The sequence below is a fragment of the Triplophysa rosa genome, linkage group LG13 (assembly GCF_024868665.1).
Source record: "Triplophysa rosa linkage group LG13, Trosa_1v2, whole genome shotgun sequence".
NCBI classification, from domain to species: Eukaryota; Metazoa; Chordata; class Actinopteri; order Cypriniformes; family Nemacheilidae; genus Triplophysa; species Triplophysa rosa.
The window spans coordinates 23,811,070-23,819,858 of NC_079902.1; the positions used below are offsets into that span (position 1 = coordinate 23,811,070).

General features: G+C 36.1%; 1 protein-coding gene across 1 annotated transcript; it reads right to left on the reverse strand.

Moving 5' to 3' along the window:
* Positions 1-258: 258 nt before the first annotated feature.
* casp3b (caspase 3, apoptosis-related cysteine peptidase b) lies at positions 259-8,070 on the reverse strand. Its single transcript, XM_057349085.1, has 8 exons — positions 7,827-8,070; positions 7,504-7,565; positions 4,892-4,946; positions 4,401-4,537; positions 2,295-2,423; positions 2,033-2,208; positions 885-1,002; positions 259-701 (listed from the first exon to the last, which is right to left on the reverse strand). The coding sequence occupies exons 3-8, from the start codon at positions 4,939-4,941 to the stop codon at positions 475-477; spliced, it is 837 nt and encodes a 278-aa protein (XP_057205068.1). The 5' UTR covers positions 4,942-4,946; positions 7,504-7,565; positions 7,827-8,070; the 3' UTR covers positions 259-474.
* Between the last annotated feature and the right edge of the window lie 719 nt (positions 8,071-8,789).

An 8,789-nucleotide genomic window follows, 5' to 3' on the forward strand; every position in this document is an offset into this window, starting at 1 on the left:
GTCATTGCACTACATACTGTAACTACATTTCAAACCTAGTAGCATGCATGCATGGATTGAATACACGACTCCAATCGAACCTAACATTTTTGCTCTAGAATATTTTATAATTAATTTAGTTTTTTTTCCCAGTGATGTGAATAACACACCCCTTCTTTTGTAAATAGTTTCAGTGTTGAAACGCAAAGATAACTCAAAGTGGAACGTGCTGAAATCCACCTGTTGTTCCTCTGACCTGTACTCACAAAACACACAGACTACCAAATTAAATGTTTATTTATCATAAAACATCCTGAGTGTACACAATCTGAACCCTCGTCTTAATGCAGCAATGTAATCATTTTACACATCACAGAAAATAATGATAACAGACTAGCAAAAAAAAAAACATTTACTCATGATATATTAGTGTGTTTTGTCATTTTAAAACGATTATGAAGTTCTTACAACCCATTTCAAGTTGAAGTAGCATTATTAAGGGAAATAGAGTTCTTTGGTGAGCATGGACACAATGCATGGGATCTGTTTCATGCCATTGAAGCCAGGCAGATTGGAGGAGGATTCAAAGTCCAGCGCTACTTTATGATTGACACGTGTCATGATCTGCATGATCTCCAGCTGCCTGCCGTATCTGGACAGCATGTCACACAGCGATGTGATGAACCATGAGCCATTACAAACATTCCTCCAGGAATAATAACCTGGACAGGCAGAAAGTGACATGGTTTTGTGTTTGTTCAAACTCACAAATCAAGAATGCACGAGGCATTACATTCCTTAATGTCTTTTGAGTTTGTTTTATTTCAGGTTGCCTACAACAACCACAAACTTTTATTACATAATCACAATCTAAATAAGAAGTATGTGTCTGTCTGATACAGCACCTGGTGCAGTGGAGAACGCATACAGAAAATCTGCCTCGACTGGAATCTTCTGTCCTTCATTGGATCCCCCCACACTGTCAGTCTCTATGCCTGAGTCCAGATCATCTCCTCTGCAGGCCTGGACGTTCACAACACACACACACACCACGCACACACCACGCACACACATACGCACACACACACGCACACACCACGCACGCACACGCACAGTTCTACTTAGTTGAATGTGGTGGTTCTCAAACTAAGGTTTTATTGCATTTTATACAATATGGAATTTATCCTAAATTTTGGTAATCAAACCAGAGATACGGTATAAGGCCACCAACCAACAAAAGTATTATTCCAACCATGTATCATTTTATGTTTTTGTTGAATTAAAATTCTTTGAGTAGCCAAAAGGAAAGGACTCATTCACATGTAGTGCATTTGAACTTAACATTCTAACCTGAAACTGAACGTCTCCCTTACTTACAACTTACTTACATTTGTCCACTATATTTCCTTTGCCCATGGTAGGCTTATACGTCCTTTTTAATTTGTGCCATCACATTTGGAGAATTATTGTTGTTTTCGTATGCTTAGCTTTTTTTGAGAAAACTGTATTTATCATGCTTTATTTTTGTTAGTAAATCACTCATTTGGAAGTAAAAACACAGCGTTTGCGTGTTATAGTTTTTTTAACGGCTGGATGGTTCGAGAGCCAGGCGTTAAGTCCGCGAAAATTTTAATTTAATTTTATAAATAAAAATAAACGTAAAATGAACTCCTAGTTTAATGTTTCTTTCAGTCTTCATTGGTTTAAGTGTGTTAATTGAGCTATTCTTTTTTCATTTCTTATAGTTTACAGTTAGGTTTAGGCGGTGGCCAATATCTAATTTTAATTATTTGTACAAGGTTACCCCTCATGAGTTTGCCAGACGTCTAGGATGGGCACTGGCTTAGGGCACATGTCTTTTTCAGTAACAGAAGGACAATGCTCTCTGAATTACAATGTCACAATCTAAGGACGTCTAAATGGGTTTTGCGGCAAAGATTCAGTGTGCAAAACAACATCACATGTTGATACTGAATATAAAAACCACTTTCTTCATTTTCAAGAGAACGGGTAGATCGTGTTTTACATGACGTGGGGAAATGGTGCCGCTCACCTGAATGAAGAAAAGTTTTGGTTTCCCGACCAGTGTGGAGCAGTGATCTCCTCTGAAGAGTCTAAAGAGTTCCTTCAGCGGCATCGAGCCGTCTGTGCCGTAGATCAAACCCTCATCTCCATGACTCAACAGCACACAGACAAACATCGCTGAACGACTGTGATCTTCCTCAGACACTGGTGACGGAAACGGTCAAGATTTCATCACAGAACGAAGGATTCCTTTCATAAATGTTGAGTCCCTCTGTGCAGTGCCAACAAACCTTTGGTTAACATATCCCTCATCTGTGAGACAGTTTGGTCATTGCTGATCTTGATTTTGAAGCCCAGCTTTGAGAAAACCTCCACCGCGTTCTTTGCGTCCATGTCCGTTCCGTTCCGAACTCCCATTCCTGCATCACAAATGGAAAACAAACATTAAGAGTCACTCCAAACTAAACAGCTCTTATCTGGTCCGTTTCAGCAGGCTGCTGTGCATAATATATATATACAGTGGCTTGCAAAAGTGTTGAACCCCCTTCATGTTATTCACATGTTGTTATGCTGCTGCCTTATCTTAAACTACTTTAAATGATTGTTTTTTTACATTAATCTACACTCCATGCACAATAATGACAAAACAAAAAACTGATTTTTGACAGCTTTGCAAATTTATTAAAAATAAAAAACATAAATAAGTACATTGCATAAGTATTCACACCCTCAACTCAGAAAATGGTTAAAGCACCTTTACAGACTCAAATCTTTTTGGGTATGATGTGAAAAGCTTTACACATCTGCATTTGGCAATTTTCTGCCATTCTTCTCCTCAGATCCTCTCAAACTCTGTCAGGTTGGATGGAGATCATCAGTAGACAGACATGTTCAGGTTTCTACAGAGATGTTCAGTTGGGTTCAAGCACTAGCTGGGCCACTCAAGAACATAGACAGAGTTGTCCATAAGCCACTCTTGCATTGTCTCAGTTGTGTGCTTAGGATCATTGTCATGTTGGAGAATGAACCTTCTGCCCTGTCCGAGGTTCTGAATGTTCTGGGCTAGGTTTTCATGATCATTATCTCCGTATTTTGTGTACAGTCCCTGAAGCTGAGAAACACCCCCACATCATGATGCTGTTTCCACTACACTTTACTGTTAAGACGGTATTGTACAGGTGTTGAGCAGTGCTTGTTTTTCTCCAGACATGATGCATGAATCTGAGATTCATCAGACCAGAACATCTTGTTTCTGACAGTTTGAAAGATTCGTTGAAGTATGTTTTTGCATATTTCAAGTTTCCATGTGTCTTCACTGAGCAAAGGCTTGAGTCTGGCCACTAAGCCATAAAGCCCAGATTGGTGGAGTGTTGCAGTGATGTTTGTCCTTCTGTACGTTTCTCCCATCTCCATATATGATCATGGAGCTCAACCAGAGTGATCATCAGCTTCTCGGTCACCGCTCTAACCAAGACCCTTCTCCATCGATGGCTCAGTTTGGACAGGAGGTCAGCTCAAGTGAGAGATCTGGTGGTTCCAAACCTCTTTCATTGAGGATAAATGGAGGCTACATGCTTCTGTGAACCTTCAATACAGCAGATTGTTTTCAGAAGTCTTCCCCAGATCTGTGCCTTGATACAATCCTGTCTCAGAGCTCGACTGGCAGGTCTTTTGACCTCATGTCTTGGTTTTTACTTTGATATGCATTTTCAGCTGTTGCACCCTTTATAGAGAGGAATGTGCCGCTCCAAATCATACTTATTCAATTGAGTTTGGCACAGGTTAACTCCACTCGAAGTGTAGAAACATCAACAAGCTAAACTAATGCTTCTGAGCTAAATTTCAAGTGTCCCAGAAAAGGGTGTGAATACTTATGCAATGTACTTATTTTAGTTTTTNCTTGGTTTTTACTTTGATATGCATTTTCAGCTGTTGCACCCTTTATAGAGAGGAATGTGCCGCTCCAAATCATACTTATTCAATTGAGTTTGGCACAGGTTAACTCCACTCGAAGTGTAGAAACATCAACAAGCTAAACTAATGCTTCTGAGCTAAATTTCAAGTGTCCCAGAAAAGGGTGTGAATACTTATGCAATGTACTTATTTTAGTTTTTATTTTTAATAAATTTGCAAAGCTGTCAAAAATCTGTCAAAAATCTCAAAAAAGTTTTTTGTTTTGTCATTATTGTGCATGGAGTGTAGATTAATGTAAAAAAAAAATCATTTAAAGTAGTTTAAGATAAGGCAGCAGCATAACAACATGTGAATAACATGAAGGGGGTTCAACACTTTTGCAAGCCACTGTATATATATTTGCAAACAATGTACATTCAAATATTTGTTATTTAATTGTTTTTGAATCATGATGAAATCCCTCCTAATCCTTCAGATCTTACCTGTTTTTCTCAGGAAGTTCTTGTTGTTGATGATGACACACTGTCCCAGGTGGGGGTGCTTCATGTTGTATTTAAAAGAGTGTGAAAGGGCTTTGGCATCGGCATGATCCACTCCATGATCCGTGGTGTGTGATGCCCTGAGAAACCAAAGAGAATTTCCTGGTTTATTTATGGAAATCACTTCCGGATCACTTTAGTCTCTTGATCATTTCATCAGCAGCTGCTCTTTTTGACAGACCATTTTGGCCAACTTTGCGTTGTGGTGTATTTCTGCTAAATGTCCTTTACTTTACAACATGGTTTATTTGTGTCCTTGTGATCATACAATTTTCAAATGATTACATTATAATTATGTACATTATTTGTGGTACAGCAAGTTGTGACTTAAACCAACATACATACAGTAGCAACTATAGCTGTTGATTGTCATTCAAATAAAACCATTAATAAATCAAATATTATAAATCATAAATGATCAAAATCACACATACTCATTCATCTCTTCTCTGGCATCCACAGAGTCGTGTCCTCTGTCCGTCATGACTTCTGCAGAAATACACAAACAAAACACATCATCTAAACTGAGATTTCAGCATCTTTTGATCTCTATTGAGTGTGCGTTTGCTACTTTCTCACCAAACCACTGAAACATCATGGCAGTAAAGATTTGAATGATAAAACATACAATTCGGTAACACAAAAAATGATCGTAATAAAGATAACTGTGTTCTCTACCTTGGACAAAACATCATTTTGACATAGGAATGAATTATTTATGTATTTTATTGCTTTTTCTGCTGAAATTCTCATAACCGTAACGCGTCCTGATTTGTCTGAGTGCATTATATGTTATAATTTAAACAGAGTAAAATGAAAATATTGTGAAATAAACAATTGCATGTTCTACTACTAGATGTTCTCAAATGACAAAAAAAATGATTGACAGAATATTCAAGTATAATGAAAATGATGAAATAGTGGAAGAAAGAAGTGTCCAGGACTGATATTCTCATCCTCCGTAATGTTTTTAAAGACTAAATAAATGTAGATTGAGTTTGATTTTGTGTGAAGAAATACGTCTACCAGTACTTTTCATATGGCTAACAAGTTAACTAATGACTTTATATTTTTCTAGTTTAAAACTTAATATTCTCTTGTCACGCTGTGCACACGACTTTTTCCCTTCTCATGACCGATCCAGGTAGTTCTCCACATTTAAAAACATTTTACATGTTTAATATTCTATTAAAATATAATTAATTAATGTCTTATTATGTATGATTAATAAAAACTTGCATAGGCATCACGGCTTCGCTTGTTTTACCGTTTTAAATAGTTACAGTAATGAGAATTTTTTTATTGTGTTAAACTGTCAGTAAAGGTTTTGAAATGAATGCATTTAAACATGTCATATGTTGTTTTAAATGAATATAAAGGGAATTTGTTGATACAAGCATTTTTAAGAAAATCATGTTTGACACCTTAAAACCAAGATTTTATGAGAATCACTGGAGTTTGACTTATTTGTCATGTATGTAAAATGTTGTAACTACACAATATGTTGCACATCCATGAAAATGTTCAATCTGAGGCAGCTTCAACAGAAAATTCTGATAATAATGTGAATGGTCTCCAAGATAAAATACTTCTGATCCTTAATTTAATAAAGATAAATGCATATAGGTTCATCATTCACCTCTGTTTAGGATTTAAAGGAGAGAAATAAGCATTTTCATACTGCAAAAAATGACTTTCTTAGTCTTTTTTTCTCGTTTTCCAGTAAAAATGTCTAAATATTCTTGAATCAAGATGTATTTTCTTGATGAGCAAACTGACCTAAAATAATAGTTTTTAGAAAAAAAATATGAAATTTCAGTGAATTTGTGCTTAAAAAAAGCAAAAAAATCTGCCAATGGGGTAAGAAAAAGAATCTTGAATTGAGTGACTAAGAAAAAGGTAAACCTTAATTCAAGATTATTTTTCTTACCCCATTGGCAGATTTTTTGCTTGTTTTAAGCATAAATTAACTGAAATTTCATATTTGTTGACTAAAAACAAGACTTATTTTCTTAGGTCATTTTGCTCATCAAGAAAATGCATCTTGATTCAAGACTTTTTAGACATTTTTACTGGAAAACAAGAAAAAAAGACTAAGTAAGAAAGTCATTTTTTTGCAGTGTACACATTTACGTAATTCTATTTTTTGCACATTACCTGTCTGAACAACTATCATTATTCTGTTTTTATCAGCAGGTTATTGGGAAATCTGTGTTTTTCTTCAGTCTGATATGTGATACTATGACACATCTGACGTACTGTGTCTGATGTTTCTGATGATTTACTTCCTTGATGTAAAATGGTGATTCATAATTCTAACAAAACACCTCCTCCTTTCCACTGCGTTTCACGTTTCCACGGCATATCGTTATGTTCTTTACATTACGTTGTTTACATTTTGTTCCTGTAGAACTTCATTTTTCTACGCCATTAAGCTTAAGGACCTCTTCTCTACTTCTCCAAAAGAGATCTGACAGGTTGCTTTTCTCTGCTTGTACAATGAGGTGTCACAGGTTAAAAGAAAAACTCTCACAAACTGTGGCCAGAAGAACAAAGCGTCACAGAAAGTAGGTCTTTAAAGACAAGCCCGTGTGAGAAAATAATGAGGACAAATAGCATTTCAGTTTTCCTTTCAGATAAGAAAAACAACACGTGTTTCCATTACAAACACCATTATGAACTCTCAGCTGCTTACAATTAAAACCAGTACAAAATTCCTTTGTAGTGTGTATTTGGGTCTTATTCCAGTAGGATTTAATGGTGTTCTATTCTTTCCCATCTGTCAGATAAGAATCCATAAAAAACACATTACTAGCAGAGAACCACAGTCACCATTATAGCTTCTATTAAAACCAATACAGCTCCATTATAAACATTACATCCATTTTAGAATTTCTGTGATTATTTCTGGGTTATAATATTACTTAATCACTTCACCTACGTATGACATACACATTTTCTTCAATTCCGTGTTTACGTTGTGTTAATGTATTAAAACACTCGAACCAAATCAACAACAAATGATCTGAAACACACACAAACTTACCACAAGCGAGATACGTTGACTTCACTTTCAGCTGTCACGGTGTCTTTGGTGTGCTTTAACCTCTGAAAGAGAAATTGAAACGTTTTAAGCCACCGGCAAGTAAAAAACTTGTTTAGGTGTGTTCCACTTCATGTCATGTGGCGCTGCGCAGATCGACCTGCAGATGGCATCAAAGTACCGCGAGAGCAGACAGTTGCGTATGCTTTTTTCTCGCGATACTTTGATATCATGCAGAGCAACGCACTTTTTTCTCCGGCGAAGTTTCTGCTACTTTTGAGTATTAATCTGTTAACAAACACGTCTAAGTAACGTTGTCTGCCAACCTTCAAACGGCGACGGTTCTTGTTTATGAATGTCAGTAGTATACTATATAGCGGTAAATTGCGCAATCCTTTAGACCTGACGCTTGTTATATCGGGCGTAACGTTATCCCAAACGGCGTTATCGCACCCAAACAAGGACATTGTGCTGCAGTCAGGCAAGCTTCATATACTGAAAAAACACGGTCAACTTTTCGTTGTTTGGTGATGCGCGCTAGACATTACAGTAGAGCATGAGAGAAGGTATCAAAATAAAAGCCCGGAAACATGGGCCGTTTCCCAAACGGAAGGCTGCGTCCTGCGGAGGTTCCATTTGTAGGCGGTATACGTCAAAACGAATGTCTTATTTCATAAAATTAACAATTATAAATTCGACCATTATTCTCAGTTAAGCGTAAATTGTTGTAACACGCTTATGACTTGCGAATGTAATGCTCAGTTAACTGAACTAAACCCGGTTTGATGACGTATGCAGCCTGCAAATGCGACCTCCGGAGCGTTCAGCCTTGCATTTGAGAGACGGCCTGATGTCATGAAGATAAAAATAAGTTAAACAAAATGAAAAAATCGACAATAAAAATAATAATAAATGTGTGCCAACAAATGCTAAAATAAAACAACTATTTGAACTATTCATTTATTTGTCTTTATTGGATGAATTTTGTTTTAATTAACGTGTTTAATGGATTCAATTATTTTTTACTTTGTTGTTATGTAATTAATTTATCTAGGTATTTGCTATTTTTATTTTCAACAGTTATTTAATTTTTTTGTTTGTTTAAATTGTAAATTGGCCCTATATAGCCAAATACTTCACGTTCATAAAATGTCATAATAAAGTAATGAAATATAAACACACAAATAAATAAATGAATATCTTCTGAGAGAAATTCAGTTTTATTTCTATAGCATTTCTCATAATGTGCATTGTGGCAAAGCAACTTTATCAAGAAAATGACAAAGAAA